We start from the raw sequence: 20,607 nt of genomic DNA, 5'->3' as shown, positions 1-20,607 counted from the left end.
ACGCCTGTTACAACGTTGCTTGATGATCGAAAGGCATGTGAATTATTATGGATATTTTTCTTTTTGGACATCCTTGTTTCGTGAGGCTATTAATTAATCTAGTGAAATTTGTTCTTCCTCTTTTTTTTTTCTTTTTTTTTCCTTTGAAACTGCTTGCTAGTGTGCAACAATGTAGTATCATGGGAAGGCTTGACCTCCTCCTTACATTAAACTACCGTTTATTTGTTGAAAAATAATTTTTTTAAAAAAATAAATTTTAAAAAAATAAATTATTTTTCAATGTTTGGTAGTATAATAAAAAATAAATTAAAAAATATTTTCCAGTATTTTGTTATGTTATGGAAAATAAACTGGAAAATAATTTATTAATATTTTATTTTTTTTCAAGTTTATTAAAATAATAAGGAACAAATCTTACAAATTAAGAAATTGAATGAGAATGAAATTGTTAAAAAATTATAATTTCATAAATTATCTCAAATAAAATAAATAATAATCAAAATAATAGAGATCAAATATAACAAATAAAAAAATTGAAAGATGAAGAAATTAAAATAATAATAATTATCATTTCATAAATTATTTCAAATAAAATAAGTAACAATTAAAAGAATGAGGATCAAATTTGATAAATAAAAAAAATCAATTAAAAAATAATAAGAAAAAAGCAAATAACAATTATAAAAATGAGAATCAAGGTTAATATAAAAATCAAATTCTAAGGAATAAAATTGAAAAAAAAATATTCAATATATATATAGCAATCAAAATTTTGAGGATTAAATTTGATATAATCAGCAAATAATATGACATTTTTAAATTTTTCACAACTTCTGGAAAGTGTTTTTCATCCAAAATAAAAAGAAAATATTTTTCTGAAAAGTGTTTTCTGTTATTCAATTTTTCTAATAACAAATAAATACATAAAATTTTAAAAAATTATTTAAAAAAAATCACTTTTCATCAATCAAACCAGTTCTGAATATAAATCTAGATGGAAAGATACATTTGTTATTTTATTTGTTATTTTCCTTTTCGTTTGCTGTCTGTCCGAACACAGGACCAGAAGCCCAGCCCTGAATGCATTGACGTATGTATGTGTTCAAGACTGTATCTTTGTCTGGATGCGATGTTTTGTTGGGCTTGATGCAGACCCGGAACACATTATAAATACCAAATGTTTATGAGCTGTTGGGTCATCTATGTTTGTTGGATGTAAATCCGGAACCCCCACGCAAAAAAACGTAGAGAAGACGAAAGAATGAAATATAAAGCAGCTGCTTAATGGTGGCGCATGACAGCAGTATACCGAAAGATCATATCACCACATAATACGTTTCTTGAACGGCAGGTAACTATATGCACACGGAACTTTTTGCGCAGAAGTAGACAGTTGCAAACAGATACACCCCATGTGGGTGTGGCATGAAATCTCAGAAGATTCTGCCGATGAGGGAACGAAAGGAAACGGTGCTCAACAGTTCCCATCATGAATGCACTGGGAGGGGTGGGTGGTGTTTGCTTCTGGTTGCAGACTTTGTGCCTGAATTCTGCAGGCCCGTGAGAAAAGGATGTTTGACACAAGTTTCAGTTTCTTGTTTTGCGTCTTTATTAGCCTCCGCATCAGCAGCAGCAGAAGCATCGTCACCGTGACCATCAACAACAAAATTCAACATCCTCTTCCACTTTGCGGTAACAAACCAAACCACTTCTTTTCCCTTAAAAAAACCATCCTTTTAAGGTCAAGCTCCTGATAATCTTCAACCTTTGCTTCCCTTTCGGACAACGTAAAGTAAGCAAAATACTCTGATACTAATGTCATTTCCTAGTTTTCACTCCAAGCCCTTTGAATTTGCTCCTTCCTTCTCAGGAGACTGTCACTCCATGTTTTATTCAAGGGTGATGCTATTCTTCACATACTATTTACAAAGTCAACTACGTCCAATTAAACTCTATTGGGTCCATTCCATCATAGAATATGCATCAGTTTATTTTAATTTATATTTGAATTTGACAAATAGTCTCTATCCTGTCCTCTGATTTCATGTAAGTGTCACCGCATGCTGCGTTCACATTTGAAAAAAAAAACACATGTACCCAGATGTTGGAATGAAGTTATATATCCTCATTATTTCGCCACTATTGATGACAGGCTGTTTTGAAGTGTGGTTATTTATATTTGAAATGTGTTGTCATAATATTTTTATTTTCAAAATTTTATTTAGTGTGGTTATTATTGCGATTTATATTTGAAATGTACTTTAATAATATTTTTCATTTTTTTTAATATCAATACATTAAAATTATTTAAAAATTAAAAAAAAATTAATGAAAGGGTGGTTTATCAACGGTGACAAACACATAACACTAATTAATATTCAAATCTTTTTATTAAATTTCTCTTAATCTATACTAAATCAACGTGAGAGCTGCATTGAGAAAGGAAATTAATCTGACTGGTGCACAAGGATATTCAAGAAACCTCTTAACTAACGTAGAATAAGAAAATATTTATTATCTGGTATCTTTATGATCTGTCTCTGATATTTTTCTTAAATGCTATCTTGTTTTTTTTTTTTCAATATTGTTTTTTAATGATTGAGTTTGAATTATATCTAAAAGACTTAAAATCTTATGGTTGGAAACTCATTATCAACTTTATATATTGTTATTGTTATTAATCTTTTTTTTGTTATTAATTAATTTATTTTATGTTTGATTGATGGTTTTATAATTTATCATAAATATTATCATTTTTAACGGTCATAATTAATTAGTAAAAGTAACGAAAAAAAATCACATTAAGAACACATAATGATGAAGGGTCCCACTAGACAGTACTGGTAATTTTGGACCAAGAAAAAAAAAAAGCACGGGCGATGGACGTTTTCAAACAAAGGAAAAAGCAAACGACATATCGTTGCTCCCCTCTTTCAAAAGCTCAAGATTAATGTTCTAAAGGCCAATGGCTTCGGATGGATAGAGGGCTTTGAAGAGGAGGGCAAGTACTATATAAATAAAGAAATAAGAAAGGATAATATGACATTAATACTCCTTAATCGGATCTATTTGTTTCACTTTAGCAGAAGATTTCACTAAAAAGAAAACAAAAATAGGGTGCTGGTGTGACATGACAGCAACAGACGAACGCAGATTTTATCTTCTGCCATCCAACTGCAACAATTCACTAGAACCCCTTTATCTTTTTCCTCTAATGGCCACTCGGTTATATTGGAGCACATCCACATTAAGCATCTCTATGATATGATTTCTGCACAAAAAAAAAGGTTTACAGCTTTTTTATCTTGCTACACTTCTGACTTCATGTGGCTCCTACCCCGAGAAAGTCGATGAATGGTGGTGGAACGGTCTCAAAATGGCCGCTAACCCTGCTCTGATCTGCCACTGATGGGGATGAGCGTGAAGGCTCACTGGCTGAAACTGCTTGAGGTAATGTTGACGCTGTGGAGTCTGAGAAGCAATAAGGGTATTGATGGTTTGACTGTTGCATTGTCAGTATGTATGAAGGGTGTTGTTGGGGATGGAAACCAGAAATGCGGGGTTCATTATTTGGCCTATCCCATGATATGGTTTGGCTGAACATGCCCATCATGTCATTACTTTTGGGACCTGCAAGAAACACAGACCAATTACCAAGATGAAAATAACTACTGGCAGTTAAGAGAAAGAAGCATGCCCAAGTTTATACAGAATTTAGAGCACCAATGAGTTAGGGGAGAAGGTTTGTTTCAGTCAGCGAAGCGGAGTAAATGAAACTCAGATCGACTGAAAATAAATTGAAGAGAATAAAGCTAGGAAATGTGGTAGGCTATCCAAAAAGAAACCACTGAGGGAGCAGCCCAGAAACCCAGATACACAGAAGATTACACAACATGAGCAAAAAAGAATGTTGAGAGAGGGAGAGGGATTGGGATTGGGGGATCACAAAGGACACATACTAGAGAAGAAATCAAAAGGTGTCTGCTGTGCAAAAAACCCACTTTGAGGAACCTTAATGCTTGAGACTGCTTCTCCCCCACTGGTCATGTGGGGGGATCCATTTAAGCCATAGTCAACCCCACCGCGACCAGCACCATTAAAGTTTCCAATTTGACAAGGAGATAACTTGTTTAGTCCACCAGCACTGGAGATGTTGGGACAATATGGTGGTGATACTGTTTTCATGCCTGCATCTCTACCAACAAAGCTTGGAGTTTCCTCCATTCTTCTGTTGACAGATTGACTTAGCCTCCTTCTCCTGTAAGCACTTGATTGTTCTCTATATTTTCTTGCCATTATGACATGCCAGTGGTTCTTGACTGCGTTATCAGTCCTTCCAGGGAAAAGTCTTGCTATCATGGCCCATTTGTTGCCATAAAGTCTATGAGCTTGCATTAGTCTCTCTTCTTCTTCTTCAGTGAAAGCTTTTCTGTTTATCCTTGGATCCAACTGGTTAAACCACCTTAATCTACAGCTCTTACCTTCACATGACAATAATCAAAATGAGCCAAGCAGAAACTAGTGAGAAGAACCCCTTAACAAATGACAGCGGCAAAATTTGAACAGAAGTTTACGGTTTCTTTCTCATTAGTATTTTACCTGATCTACCTTCTAACTTCTCAGCTATAAGGTTCCAGTTTTGAGGGCCATAAAGAGCCACGAGTTTTTTCAGCTTGGTATCTTCTGCCGGCCTCCAATGCCCTCTTGTACAAAGCTTTGACTGCCCACTTTCTGTTTCCTTGCCACTCATCATATTTTCATCTGGGTTTTCTTCATTAGATGAGTTAGCATCGTGATTTACAGTCTCATTGTTCTCTCCGAACCCATCACTGCTATCAGAAACCCTGACCTCCACAGCAGTATCACTGTTAGCATGGTAGTTTCCCATGAAAGGAAATCCCCAAGTAAGCCTCCCATTTTCCATTTCATGAAAAGAAGAGGTAGGTGTTGTCATTCCAGATTTGGGACAAAGAGAACCAATGTCTCTATCGATCAGTCCCATTGAAGAACAAGGAGAAGAAGTGGAAGATGAGGGGGAAGTAGAGTAGTAACAAGCAAGACCATTAATTTCTGCTGTTATTATCTGGCGTTGCATGTGTAACAAGGTTCTGGCCATGCCTTCATTTCTATCTCTGACAGATGCAGTTATACAACTGAACACGAAGTCATCCTGTGAGAGTCTAAACTCTAAAGATAAGAAGCTAGCTTTGACAGACAGTGATGAAGCGAAGGAGACATGTAAGTCTCCTGATAACAGAGAAAAACAGCAAGGGCTATAAGAGAGAGACCTCCACGGTTTTAGTGTTATAATCTTTTCTACCTTGACTCCGAGACTCCAGGGAAAGGAGAGAAGGTTTATAGGGAAATTCGCAGTGTTTGTTTTTGGGTTTGAATTGTCCTTCTAGAAAAATTTAATATTTTATATATTTTTATATTATTTTGATATATTAGTGTAAAAAATAAATTTTAAAAATATTATTTTAATATATTAAAAAAAAATAAAAACAATATCTACAGTAATAATTCCAAATACCGTCGGATCCTCACTTTTTTTTTTTATTTAACTACAGAGTACCTCTTGTGCTTTATAATACTAGCATTTCTTTATTTTCATTTCTGTTTTTTTTTTAATCATCACACGTGTGAAAGTGAGAGACACGCACTCTTTTCTTTCCTGTTGAAGGTTCTTACTTCTTGGGCTGTCTCCCTCTCTTGTGACAAGAAAGACTAAAACGTGCAAGCGTCTCTAGCTTGGGCTTTTACAGCTTTCTTTTTCGAGGCAGAAAATGAAGGCAGCCCCTGTCAAGCTCCAGTAAAACCTAGCTCCGCTTCAACTCCTCCTCTCAGTCCCCATCAGTTCTTGTTATCTTTTTACCTAGTGTTTGTTTGTTGGTATATTAAATACTTGTGTTTTTTAAAAAATATTAGTTTTTTTTTGTTTTAAATTATTTTAAAGATAGTATATTAAAATAATTTAAAAATATTTAAAAAATAACTTTAAAAAAATCAATTAAAAAAAAACACGAATGCCTTAACCTAGGTTTCAATTAACCACCTGAAGTTGACCCATCAACTAAACAGCTGTGCCAAACCATTACTTCATTAATGTCACTTTTTACAGACAGCATGTGCGGCTAGCCTAGATGTGTTGCGACATGTAGCACCCATGAAATTCAAATTTCTCCAGTAGCTATAAAATGAACAAAAATAATAATCTAATGGTCATAAAAAAAAGATGATATGATATAAAAAAATAAAATCTATCAATTTCAAAATTGATTTTTTTATATATCAAAAATCATCTCAACCCAATAATTTAAATTATTAGGTGAGGTCTATTGTATGATTTATATTATTCTTTAACACACCCCCTCAAGTGAAAGCCTTTTGGGCTTGAAACTTGCACGGCCTACATTACTTTGTATTTATTTTTTATCAAATAAATGGGGATAGTGAGATTCGAACTCGTGATTGTTTGGTCATCAAGACTCTAATACCATGTTAAAGAACCATCTCAACCCAATAATTTAAACTATTAGGTGAAGTCGATTATATAATTTATATTATTCTCTAACATTATCGTGTTTATATATTCACCTCATCAAATCTTTATGTATTATGATTTGGAGCTCTAATATGTTAACAAAATGTAATTCTTTCTTCTTCTTTTTTTTTTAATTTGCGGCGTCTTACTTTTTTTACTGCCATTTGATTATTTTTTTTCATTTTGTAGTTACTAATTCTTTATAGAATATGCATTTTGACTTCTAAGACGATGAATTAATTTGGTGGAGAAAAGAAATTAGAATTGCGCAGATACTACATGCACAAGACATTTAGTTGTGCATGTATGCAGGTATTAACCATTGTTATAGTTTGAAAATTATTATATGTATTTTTTGATTAATTAATTAATTTTAAATATAAAATTGGAGAAAAATATGGAGCCTGATTGTAACAGTCAAAGAAGGAAATTTACCTTAACGTCATCTTAATCCCAACACGACCGTACAGTCCTCTCTGTCACTTTCACGGAGCCATTTTGCTGTAAGAAAACACGTTACCCCCTGTCTTTTATGCGCGCGTAATTTAGAGAAACTCATTATTGGTGTCTATATACGTGGTCCATCGTATGAACTTCGCTCAAATATTTGTTTGATATGTCCTCGTGAACAGGGGCGGAATTAGGGGGAGGCGGATAGGAGCTCGGGTCTCTGCAAAATATTTTATTATTTTATATTTTGTATTTAAATATAGAATAATATAATATATTTTTATTTTAAATAGATAAATTTTCTAATAATAAATTATATCGACCCTCCTTCTTATATAATTTCAGTTCCGCTCCTGCTCGTTAAGTTGCGTTGGATGATAATGAGTGTGTTTGAGATACTAAGGTATGGTTGAGGTTTTCATGCTATTTTTCTAAAAATACAATAAAAAATATATATTTTTTTATTTTTCCTTGGATAGAATACCGTATTTACATGCAATTTACTCTAATTGTAGAGGTATTTTATATTCTAGCTTTAATACTACTATTAAATCCGTGACTTAAAAACATTTCATCCCATGTCAAGTTTGTGATCATTCTGTTTATAAACTCATTTTATCAAAAAAAAAAATTATTTATTTAAAATGATATCGTCTATGAAACAAAGAAGCATGAACCAATGGAGTTATAAATTGATTCTATAATATTAACCTGTCTTGGTATATTTTTTATACCAACTGATAAATTAACAATTATAGAAACTGTATTTTTAAAATGGAAATAATAAAAAATAAAATTCATTCTCTATCTCTTCTTTGTGCTTCTTTTCTTACTAAATATCATGAAATAGCCAATACAATGTTCTTACTTATTCTAAATGCACCATAAAAATTTTAAAAGTAATGTGGTTTGTATAGAATTTTCTGTAGCCAAATTTTCAATGAATAAAAATTGAGGTATTGAATACCAAATGAGAACAGCAAATCAATGCTAGACCATAAATTTCAGCTCCTGATACTTCTATTGACAAGTCGGATCACTCAATTCTCAGAGAGTAGGTTTTCTCGACATTCATCAGTTAGAGCAGTGACCAAAAAAAGTTAAGCGGTGCGCGAATTTTCAATCTCAAGGAATGTCTTTGACACTGCACTTTCATTTATCGAAACACTTGCCATAAAATACCAGAAAGAAAAATAAATCAGTGTTAAGGAGAAGAACTCTCCTTATTTGTTTATTTATTTTTACATTTTTCTCTTTACCTGTTGGAAAATCCACTGATAGACGTTTCATTTATTGTGGTCACAGTAGCAGGAATGTACCATGCTTGCTGAGGAGTTGCGGTCAAAAACTTTGAAAACCTGACTCTCTGTGGGAAACACACCGAGCTAAACTATCCCAGTGCAATTGCCAAAAAGCCCCCCCATTTGCAGCTACTTCCAACCTCCCCACGGCCCTTGGGGTCATAGGGTCCCAACCAAAGAAGGCATGTCTCTGCGTCATTTTACTCACTGTCCCCCCTCCTGCCTTCTTGAAACCGCGCAACTGCTCCATGTCACTGTCATTTATGGTGCTTGTGAACATGTGAACTTGCTTGTGGGACGAGATCATTGGGACTGATGTCACCATGACCATCTGTTTAGCTAGCAACAAACAAAATCTTGTATTTTTAATATATATATATATATATATATATATATATATATGAGATATATATATTCATTATTATTTTTGAGTTTTTAAAAGTGTGGTTGCAATTATTTTTTAAAGTAATTTTTATATTGAAATACATCAAAATGATATTTTTTTTATTTTTTTAAAATAATTTTTCAGATCAGCACATCAAAACAATCCAAAACATATAAAAAAATTAAATTTTAGCAAAAAAAATTTTAACTTTTTAAAAATACAATTTACATCACGTTTCCAAACAACCACTAGCTGATAATTTGATATTGTGATGGTGTGAGTGATATAAATTTACTTTGTGTAATTTTTTGTCAAATTTACCTTTAATGGCAAAATCCGTTTTATTTTGATTCTTATAAAAATTTTAATTTAGAACATGCTTGATATGATTTATTGAAGATTCATTTTAAAATTTAGATTGTAATTCAAAATTTATTTTTCATAAATAATTTATGATGAAAATGAGTTGAATTAAAGGTAAATTTAACAAAAAAATTGCACAAATCAACTTTCTTTGAAGAAAAAGAGACCAATCAATAAATATTTAAACTTTTGATTGTATAAGAAATTTGAGTTTTTATTTAAATAAAATATCATTTATAAGATTTAAAAAGTAAGTAATGATAACATATCATGTCCATTAGAGAAAACACATAGGAGAGTTTGCGTGTTGAGCCTTAAAGGTGTAGAAATAAATAAAATCTTCCAAAAACAGATAAATTAAGCATTTAGTCGACAAATCCCCCCAAAAAAACTCAATGCTATCGATGATAGAGCAACCAGGCCATCACAGACTTCCAAAAACAGATCAATTAAGCAAATACTGTGAGAAACAGACACCAAACGGAAACTATAAAAACCGAAACCATGAAAGCAGCAATACTAAAAAAGTGCAATTCGCAAAAGTGTTGAAGTAGGAGGCCCTAAATTGGACAGGTAATAAAAAAAAAAGAGTCCATAACACAACAATAGCAGGAGCAGGCCCTGCTTTGAATTAACAGCCAGAGCAGGGCAAACGATTTAAGTTCCATACGGAAGAAATGCCACGAAGGTCGATATGATGATGGTCCAGTAGAAAGACCAATGCAACAACAGCAATACTAAAAATTAAGCTGCCAACATCGGAAAGTGAGGCCCTTCAAAAATTAAAAGACATCGCTTCCACGGGACCATGTCAGTGGAGAGCGGCTTGCATACTTTTCAAATTACGAAGGAACCATATTCTACGGCACCGATTCACTTGGTCTCGGACTTTTCAGACGTTAAACCGAACCGGAGTGTGGAATTCACATGCGTTTGGCATATGTAAAAATATGGCAATGTATTTGCTCCCATCGTTCAAATCTTCGCCTCTGGTTCCCAAATAGAAACCGCAGGCTTTCTTCTTTTATTGTGCCGTCGGCCACCTGCCTTTCCATTCCTACGTGTGCCCTTGTTTTCACGTGTGGAACCCCTGTCGTATATGTGTGCGTGTGTGTAATTATTGTCCCTGACTTGCCTCGTTACAAACTTAGGATGCCTCTCTTACGTTCCCCTGTCCCTGAATTGATCTTTAGTCCCAACACTCTCCCAGAGAGCGAACCATCACGAGGCAGGCAGAAACCCCAATATGAAGAACCAAAAAGTTTTTTAAAGAAGGTAACATTTGCGTCCACAAGCATTAATGCAATGCCAAACACACTTAAATTTTTAATAAAAATATCGGGGCTAAACACCAAATTAAATTAAACGCGGCAAAGTTGATGCAAATTACAGTTAAGACCCAATACCAAACACATTAGATGCACGGGTGTGTTGTTGGGTCCTTCAAGCAATCAAACACACACAAATTTACGTGGTTCGGCAACTTGCCTACTCCACGGAGCTACTAGTTTGTATTAATCAAGCTTAGAAACAATACAAACAACAAAACAAGGAGGAGGAGAAAATTCTTCTCAACTCAACTCAACTCTCCCTAGCTCTCTCTCTGTGTTTCTCTCTTGTTCTTAATCTGTTCTCACTTCTACGTCTCACTCTCAGCAGCTCTATTTATAATCAAGACACTTTCCTTTAGTCAAATATGGTAGCCACCATTTTCAATGGTAGGCAACCTACCATGCCTAACTTTGCAGCCATGTTTGACATGGCTGCCACCACCACCAGCTTGTGTCCACACTTAATAATCTCCCACTTGGACACAAATGGTGCTAGATCTGTCTTTTAATCTCTGAGACCAACTGAAGCTTTACACAGCTTCAGTTTATCAAGAGTAACTCCTTTGGTTAACATGTCAGCTGGATTCTTGCTTCCGGAGATCTTTTCTAGCATTAGTTGCTCCTCGTCTAGCAATTGTCGGATGAAGTGATATTTGATCTGAATATGCTTCGTCCTGGAGTGGAATGCTGGATTCTTGGCAAGGAAGATTGCACTCTGACTGTCGCTATACAAAGTACCCTTTTCATTCATCTTGCCCAACTCTTTCAGAAAACTCTGCAGCCATACGATCTCTTTTGCAGATTCTGAGACTGCAACATATTCAGCTTTTGTTGAAAGAGCGACGATCTTTTGCAAGGTAGAACTCCAGGAAACAGCAGTCCCTCCTAGAGTATATACATATCCTGTAGTGCTCTTTCTACTATCAACATCTCCTGCTAGATCAGCGTCTACAAAACCTTCAAGTTTCAAACCACCAGCTGTGAAAGTAAGACATGTCTCTGATGAACCTTTTAAGTATCTCATGATCCATTTCACCGCCTCCCAATGTTGCTTTCCAGGATTGCTCATATATCGGCTTACAACTCCCACTGCATGGGCAATGTCTGGTCTGGTACAGACCATAGCATACATCAAAGAGCCGATAGCTGAGGCGTATGGAATCTTATCCATGTATCCACTTTCTAGCTCAGTTTTTGGTGACTGGTCTTTGCTGAGCTTGAAATGATTCCCCAGAGGTGTACTTACTGGTTTAGCATTATCCATACTAAACCTGCTGAGAACCTTATTGACATACTCTGTTTGTGAAAGCTTTAGTATGCCTTTGTCTTGATCTCTGATGATTCTCATGCCAAGTATTTGTTTAGCAGCTCCCAGATCCTTCATTTCAAACTGTTTTGACAATTGTTGTTTCAGCTTGTCAATCTCCTCAATGTTGGATCCTGCAATCAACATATCATCCACATATAATAGTAGAATGATGTAGGAGTTGTCAAAATGTTTGACATAGCAACAGTGATCAGCCTGGCATCTTGTGTATCTTGAACTACACATGAAGTTGTCAAACTTCTTGTACCACTGTCTTGGAGCTTGCTTCAAACCGTATAGGCTTTTCTTTAGCTTGCAGACTTGGTTCTCCTTTCCTGGTATTTCAAACCCCTCTGGTTGTTGCATGTAAATGTCTTCCTCCAATTCTCCATGAAGAAAAGCTGTTTTTACATCTAATTGTTCAAGATGTAAATTCTCTGCCGCTACTATCCCCAGAACAACTCTGATTGTTGTGAGCTTCACAACTGGAGAAAATATCTCAGAGTAGTCAATCCCTTTCTTTTGTTGAAACCCTTTTACAACAAGTCTTGCCTTGAACCGTTTGCTTCCGTCATGCTCAGTCTTTACTCTGTAGACCCACTTGTTTTGCAAAGCCTTCTTTCCTTCAGGTAGTGTGGTCAGCTCCCAGGTCTTGTTCTTCAGCAACGAACTCATCTCATCCTTCATGGCTAACTCCCACTTGCTTGAGTTTCCATCTTGTAAGGATTCTTCATAACTTAGCGGCTCACCACCATCTGTCAGTAAAATATAATTCAGTAGAAGTGTGAACCGTTGTGGGGGCTTTATTGTCCTTGAAGACCTGCGAACATAAACAATTGGTTCACTTGGCTCTGCATCGTCTTGTGTAGTGGTGGGTACAGATGTGCTTGAATCTTCTTGTAAAGACTCTTGAGTTTTGTTCTGCTCAGTAACATCAGGAAGCCCTTCTAATCTGATGAATTCAGATTTTTATGGACTTGTATCTGAATCAGTCATATCTGTTTCTGCACTTGATCTGTCTTTGTACAAAACTTTCTCATTGAAGATCACGTTCCTGCTTCTGATAATCTTTCTGTTCTGATCATCCCAGAACCGAAATCCAAATTCTTCATCTCCATAGCCAATGAAGAAACATTTCTTAGATTTGGCATCTAGCTTGTTGCGAGCATCAGAATCTATATGCACATAGGAAACACACCCAAAGACCTTTAAATGAGAGAGTTGTACCTCTTTTCCTCTCCATACTTCCTCGGGCAATCTGAACTCCAAAGGAACTGATGGTCCATGGTTGATCAAGTAAACTGCAGTATGAACTGCGTCAGCCCAGAATGTTTAAGGTAGCCCTGAATGCAACCTCATGCTTCTAGCTCGTTCATTGATGGTCCGGTTCATTCTTTCAGCAATGCCATTCTGTTGTGGTGTGCCTGGAATGGTCTTTTCCATTCTGATACCATTAACAGCACAATACTCCTTGAAACCTCCATCAATGTATTCTCCTCCATTATCAGATCTTAAGCATTTCAACTTCAAACCTGATTCATTCTCAACCATAGCCTTCCACTTCTTGAATGTTTCGAACACATCAGATTTATGTTTCAGAAAGTAGACCCATACCTTTCTGCTGAAATCATCAATGAAAGTTACGTAATACCGAGAACCTCCAAGAGATGCCACTGGAGAAGGTCCCCATAAATCTGTGTGCACCAGTTCTAGCTTTATTGGTCTTAAGGCCCTGCCAACCTTTAAGAAACTGAGCTTCTTCTGTTTTCCAAGAACACAGCTTTCACAAATGTCTAGATCAACATTTTTAAGCTCTGGCAGTTTTCCCTTCGACTGAAGTATCTTCATCCCTTTTTGACTCATATGGCCGAGTCTACAGTGCCATAGCTGTGCTTGATTTTCTGCTTCAGTAGAGGCAATAATATCTTCAAATCTTGTGGTCATATATAGGGTGCCGGTTTTCTTTCCACGAGCCAAAACCATTGCTCCCTTTGATACCTTCCACATACCTCCAGAAAAAAGGATTGAATGACCACTCTCATCAAGTTGTCCGACTGAGATCAACTTCTTCTTTAGTCCAGGAACATGCCTTACATTTTGCAAGTTCCATGTAGATCCATTCATTGTCTTGATCTGCACTTCTCCTATACCCACAATCTTCATTGGTTGTCCATCGGCCAGATAGACTACACCGTGATCTCCAGCAACATAGTTTTGCATCATCTCATGGTGTGGTGTACAGTGGAATGAAGCACCAGAATCAAGAATCCAATCATCAATTGGACTTTGTACAGCAAGAATCAAAGCGTCTTGCACCTCATCTGTGGTAGCGTTTGCAGAATCAGCTTCAGGTTTTTTCGGTTTTGTGCAATTCCTCATGAAATGACCAGGTTTGCCACAATTCCAACATTCAACTTGCTTTCTGGGTCCGGACTTGCTTTTACTTCTGTATCTTGATTTGGATCTGCCTCTGGATAAGCCTCTATCTTGTCTCCTCCCTCGAGTGTTAATGTTGAGAGCTGATCCTGAACTTGAACTTTCACCTGAGTCTTTCCTTCGAACTTCTTCAGCTAAAATCAAATCTCGGATGTCATCATATTTCAGTTTGGATTTTCCAGCTGAGTTGCTCACGGCTGTCCTCATACCTTCCCAACTGCTTGGAAGTGAAGCTAGCAAAATGAGTGCACGGATCTCATCATCAAACTCAATCTCTACAGATGACAATTGATTTGTGATGGTATTAAAGTTGTTGAGATGTTGTGTGACGGAGGTGCCTTCTGTCATTTTCAGGTTGAACAATTTCTTCATCAAGTGCACTTTATTGTTTGCCGAGGGCTTCTCATACATCCCAGACAAAGCTTCCATTAGTCTTGCAGTGGATCTTTCTTTTGTAACATTGTGCGCAACTCTTCTTGATAAGGATAGCCGGATAATACCCAAAACTTGTCTATCAAGAAGCAACCAATCTTCTTCTGGCATATTTTCTGGTTTGCTCCCCAACAGAGGAAGATGAAGTTTCTTCCCATATAAATAGTCTTCAATTTGCATTTTCCAATATCCAAAATCTGATCCATCAAATTTTTCAATTCCCGCAGCCTTTATTTCATCTGCCATTTTTACTGTATCTCCGATTTGAATTTGTCAAATCTGACCTTACAGATGTGTCCGGAACGGCCAAAAATATTGGAAACGACACTGAGATCACCCCAATCGGACTTCGGATGGCTGAGATCTTAACAGTCAAAGTTTTGGATCAACGGACGGTGCAGATGAAGCCGCGTGTCAGTCCAGAATAGCGTCTGCGAAGCACTGGATCAAAACCCACCTTTGATGACGTGGCGGGATGACGTGGATTCCACGTAGGTACACCGGGACCCACTTTTGCTGACGTGGCAAATACACGCGCGATTTTTGATGACGTGGCGGGTGTCAGACGTGGCTGCTGACTGGGTGGATGACGTGGCAGTTGACTGCTGAGGTGGCAGGTGACGTGGCAGGTGACTGTACGGTTTACTGGCATGGCGGGTCAACCCGGTTCAGATGCAGGTATCCGGGTAGAGATGACGCGTGGAGAGCGTGCGGCGCGTGGGCGCGCGTAGGCAGTGGCGTCGTCGGCGCGTGTGGGCGCGTGCGGGCATGCAGGACGTCGGTTCTTCGCCGGGTTTTCACCAGTGAATTCGTCTCCTCTTGCTCTACACGATGGTATGTTCAAAAACACGTTTTGAGAACTTTGATTTTTGAGTTTGGATCAAACACCCTCTTTTTCAAGAACAAGCTCTGATACCAGTTGTTGGGTCCTTCAAGCAATCAAACACACACAAATTTACGTGGTTCGGCAACTTGCCTACTCCACGGAGCTACTAGTTTGTATTAATCAAGCTTAGAAACAATACAAACAACAAAACAAGGAGGAGGAGAAAATTCTTCTCAACTCAACTCAACTCTCCCTAGCTCTCTCTCTGTGTTTCTCTCTTGTTCTTAATCTGTTCTCACTTCTACGTCTCACTCTCAGCAGCTCTATTTATAATCAAGACACTTTCCTTTAGTCAAATATGGTAGCCACCATTTTCAATGGTAGGCAACCTACCATGCCTAACTTTGCAGCCATGTTTGACATGGCTGCCACCACCACCGGCTTGTGTCCACACTTAACATAATTTACTTGCAATTCTAGATGGAAACATAATCCAGGCTACAATTCAAACCCTAGAGAGGTGCTTGTCACGTGATGTGAAACTTCAGATGAAGAACGTTATTGATTCACCGGAGCACAGAGCAAAAAAATGTTAGAAGAAGCATCCCGTGGCCGTGCTTGCGTACGAGTGAGAGTGAGGGTTGCTGTCGAGAAGAGGATCTGTTCCCTCAACGCCCCCGAGCTCGGGTGAATGAGTTTGTTATAATTATACTAAACACATGAAAGAAACATGCTTTTGGGATTACCCTTGTGAGATACTATATCAGAGAGCTGGCCTGATCAAATCTTTACCGTGCATGAGATAAAAGAGGTAACAGAGGTGTCCTATACACGGGGCCTGACCCATCGTATAAACAGTAGGGCTGATCCACAAGATTCTGCTGGGGCTGTTCCCTTGGAATCATGTGGTCAGGTATGTAAGGTGGGTGCCTTCGTTGCAGACGGGTACCCCATAACCCGTAAAACAAGACAAGTATCGGGGGTTTCAAAGGCAGAAGCTAGCTGTGCTCATGGAAGTTGGAAGAAAGAAAAAGAAAGAATGATCATCAATATGCTAAGGCCTTTCTCTCTTCCCTGCGCACGTTGCATATCAAGTACGCAGGTCTGAAGGACTAAAAGCAACTATAAATTCGCTTCACCCATGCCAAGTGATCATATGTGACTTTAATGGCTGCTCTTAACGACGACCAGTTCTTCAGGAGCTGTTTGGGAGATGCAGTTTCGAATTTGTTGGTGACGTCGTCGTTTGATAGTTTCAATGTGTTGTCGAAGGGGTCCAGCTAAATCCTTTCGAATTCTGGACCGGACACACATTTAAGCGTTCTACAGTGCACTGCAAATTCTCAAACAAGCCTTTGCGATGCTGGGACGCATTTCTAGCAGAAATCCAGATTAAATTCGAATCCATCAGATTAAATTTAAATGATTTTTATACATATAATTATCTTAATTTATAAATAATTAATAAAACATGGATGCTACTAAAGTCAACCCATAACATAATTTAAATCCAGATTTTTTTTGTTAATGTTTTTTATTTAAATGTAAATAAAATTAAATAATGTAAAAATTAATTTAACATGACTCAATTATTCTGGTGTGTTTCAAAGCAGTTTGAATAGCTAATAAAAATATAATTTGACTCAAAATAAATAATTAATATGAATTTAAAAAATAACTTGAGTCAACTAAGGTTAACCCATCAAACCCGTAACACAAGTTAGGAAATAAAGATAATTTTGTAAAAAATAAACCGAAATAAATCATAAAATCTAGTCTCAATCAATCTAATGTTAAAGAATGAAATTGAAAAAAAATTAATTAAAAAAAATTCAATTAACTAAATAAACCTATTATACCTACAAGTTCAAAATAATTTCATAAAAAATAAATTATAAAATCTAGTATTTTGTAAATTTTATGTTAAAAGATATAATTAATATAGGAAAAAAATGAATCACATACTTGAAAAGGGGAAAACAGTATTATTTAAGTGAGTAGTGCTGTATGACGAGAGAGATATTTAAAACCTCTGGTCTTCAGTTTTTTGTTAATTGGTGTAGTTATGTAATATCTAGAGTTTTTATTTGTAGAGTTAAAAGCAAGAAATATAATTTTACAAATGGTATAGCTACATCACCGATTCTTATTCCAGGAAAATTTATGTGTGAATCCAGTAGATAGCACAAATGTAAGTTAAGGTTGAGTCATGGATCGATTTAAAAAAAATTAAAATTAATTAGAATGATTTTATTTTAATTTTTTTTTAAATCAAGATAACAAGGTTTTAATCACGTCAGAAGATCAATTCAATTTGAACTGTTAACCGATCGAGTCGTCTAATTTTTTTATTTTTTTCTATTTCTTATTCAAATCCAGATCCGGCAGGTCTCCGGTTAACTAACAGGGACAGGACGGATTTTGGCAAGGAGCTAGCCTATGAATAATCATACCCCATCTAAACTTACAGTACCAAATACCAAATCCAATCGATCGCAATGTCAGGGTCCGGCATCAATCAATCAAACCAGTCTACCGTCTACGACGCACAGTCTCGATCATACCAAATAACAAATATTCCATGAGATAAAAGGTGTTTGTGCACATTTTTTTCAAAGCACGCTGCCCAGTTCCCTTACTGAACAGAACAAGCAAAATTTTAGGTTAGAAGTAGCAGATTCAGTTCTGCTTTCTAGTTCCACCAAAAAAAGTTATTTGATCTATACAATTATTGACAAAAGCTTTTGCAGCAGAAAAAAGCCACTCGTTTATCTCCTTTGGTGTGTTTTAGAATACCACTCCTGATCTACCCTATGATATTATTGAGGAGGTATCAAAATTTAAATTAGAATAATGTTAATACGTTGGATAATTAATTAATTTTTTGGTTTAAAGTAATATATTATTATTTCTAGTCAATGTATCTCACGGTTTATAAACAGTACATATGGTTAGTTGATGATGGTATCATAGTTTTGAAACCCAGCTCGTCCTGGCGGGTCGATCCGGAACCTGAGACTGGAACTGGACCCGGTTAAAGAAAAAAAAAAAGAAAAGTCATGATCCGGTGTGACCCGGCTGATCTAGCAAAATCCGGTCAAAAGACTGTTTGCAACTCGTTAACTTTTGGTTTTTTTTTTACTAAAATGACGCCGTTTTGAATTTTTTTTAAATATGGATTAACCCGATGACCCAGTCAAAACCTGAAACTCGGGCATTGGACCATGCCAGATTTTAAAACTATGGATGGTATATGATAAGTCAAGGTAGCTAGTATTGATACTTGTAAAAAGTTTAATTTAATAGATATAGTGATTAACATTTATTTAAGTCAGTAACTCTGTAAAAAATAAAGTGTAATTATATTTTAAAGAGATAAATTGTGAATATATATATATGTGTTAAAAATATTAAGAATTAAGAGAATATAAAACTTGAATTTAAAGAATTCATAATGTAGTTATAGCTCACAAGTTTTATTTTTTTATAAAAAATATATCCAAATACACTCCCTAAATTTAAGTATGTTGGATTCAGATATGATAGCCAGAGCCCATAAATCTTGGGAATAAGTTGAGCTAGACATGATTGCCTCAACAATAAAAATATTTTTATGATTTTTTTATCTTTTAAACTTGAGTTTATGAATTATATTATTTTTTTACTATAAATTAATTTACATTTTACCTTATTCAATAACTGTATATGTCTTTATTTGAGATATAATGTATTTTCGTTCTCGTATAAAATGAAATTGTAATAGATGAATTTTCAGGCCCTTGTCCCCCTTGACAAAATTATCTTGAATGGCACGTCTTGTTGAGTGTATTTGATTCGTCTATACAAAAAATAATGTATTTTTGATTGTTCCATATTGTTTTTTCCAAGACAAAGAAAAAGCTAAAATAAATGCATAGTCATGATATATATATATATATATATATATATATATATATATATATATATATATATATATATATATATATATATATATATATATATATATATATCTGCATCCATGGATCCACTCAAGCCATGGTATAAATGCTCGACCTTGATAGCATACTGCAGGTTCATTCCACCTCGTGCGACCCCACAAAACCCTCATAAAAAGAAGGAAGTCTACAATAAAACAGTAGCTCAAGGTAGAAGTAAGAAAAAGATTAGGGTTGCAGTGCTTGCTTGTGACAGGTAGCTATGCTGCTATAACCCTAGCTATGGACAGAAATGAAGTCAGCTGACAGGTTACTGTGTGGAGATGGTTCGTTAGACTGGGTTCCATGAAACATCCAGGTAAGGAATGGATCTATAAGATTTATTATGCCACTTATAGAGATTAAGACTGCCACAGGACTTTAATGGACAATAACAATTGCTGATACACGGAAATGATCAAAACCCAGAAAAGATCTTCCAAAAAGAGATGACCTTCATTCAGCATATTTAACACAAGCTGCTCCCTTAACCGTTCAAGGCAGTGTAGCGGGCCCTTTCCTGGGAGCATCTTAAAAGGGACCAGGCTACCTAGAATAGTCAAAATTTTAATATGATTTTTCATATGGTGTAAATATAATATTTTTTTCATATATATATATATATATATATATATATATATGCCCTTTATAAATCATCCTCCTCACACAATTAGGAATATCAAATACTTGGTATATGATATTTATATAACTTGACAAGACATAAAAGCATATATTATAAAATAATATTTATTTAAAATTTATTAGATTTTATTATTATTCGTGTTTTATAGAGAGTTACCTTTATATATAAATGTTGAATATATTATTATTCTAATTTTCTAGACGTCCAGTCTAGTATAAAAATGCTCCCACAATTATAACTATATTAATTTTCATTTGAAGTTCTAAGTTAGTTTTTGAAATGAAATTAATTGCGAGTAGCAAAGTAAATCCCTAGGTGGAATTTACTAAAAATAATCATAAATGGAGAAATAAGAGACACCTAGCTACTTGTCTCATATTCTTCATACACGTGTTTTACATAGCTGCCCCACGTCGAAGCTTTTATCAATAGCATGGGGTTAATTCTTCATACACGCCTTCGATCATAACATTCTGTACCCTGTGTTATACATGAGTTTTATTTGGAATTGTGATGGTGGTTTTTTTAAAGTAATTTTTATGTTGGAATATATTAAAATAATATTATTTTTATTTTTTAAAAATAATTTTTAAAATTAGCTCATTAAAATCAAAAC

At 35.5% G+C, this 20,607-nt stretch overlaps 1 protein-coding gene across 1 annotated transcript; it reads right to left on the bottom strand.

Annotated features, from left to right (window-relative positions):
• Positions 1–1,474: 1,474 nt before the first annotated feature.
• LOC133705301 (uncharacterized) lies at positions 1,475–8,626 on the bottom strand. Its single transcript, XM_062130436.1, has 5 exons — positions 8,353–8,626; positions 4,600–5,247; positions 3,960–4,481; positions 3,338–3,630; positions 1,475–1,594 (listed from the first exon to the last, which is right to left on the bottom strand). Exons 1-5 carry the CDS (start codon positions 8,624–8,626, stop codon positions 1,475–1,477), a joined length of 1,857 nt encoding a protein of 618 aa, XP_061986420.1.
• Positions 8,627–20,607: the final 11,981 nt, after the last annotated feature.

The sequence above is a fragment of the Populus nigra genome, chromosome 10 (genome assembly GCF_951802175.1).
Source record: "Populus nigra chromosome 10, ddPopNigr1.1, whole genome shotgun sequence".
Lineage (NCBI taxonomy): Eukaryota > Viridiplantae > Streptophyta > Magnoliopsida > Malpighiales > Salicaceae > Populus > Populus nigra.
Note: the sequence above shows the minus strand (reverse complement) of the source record. Positions and strands in the feature narration are given on the sequence as shown.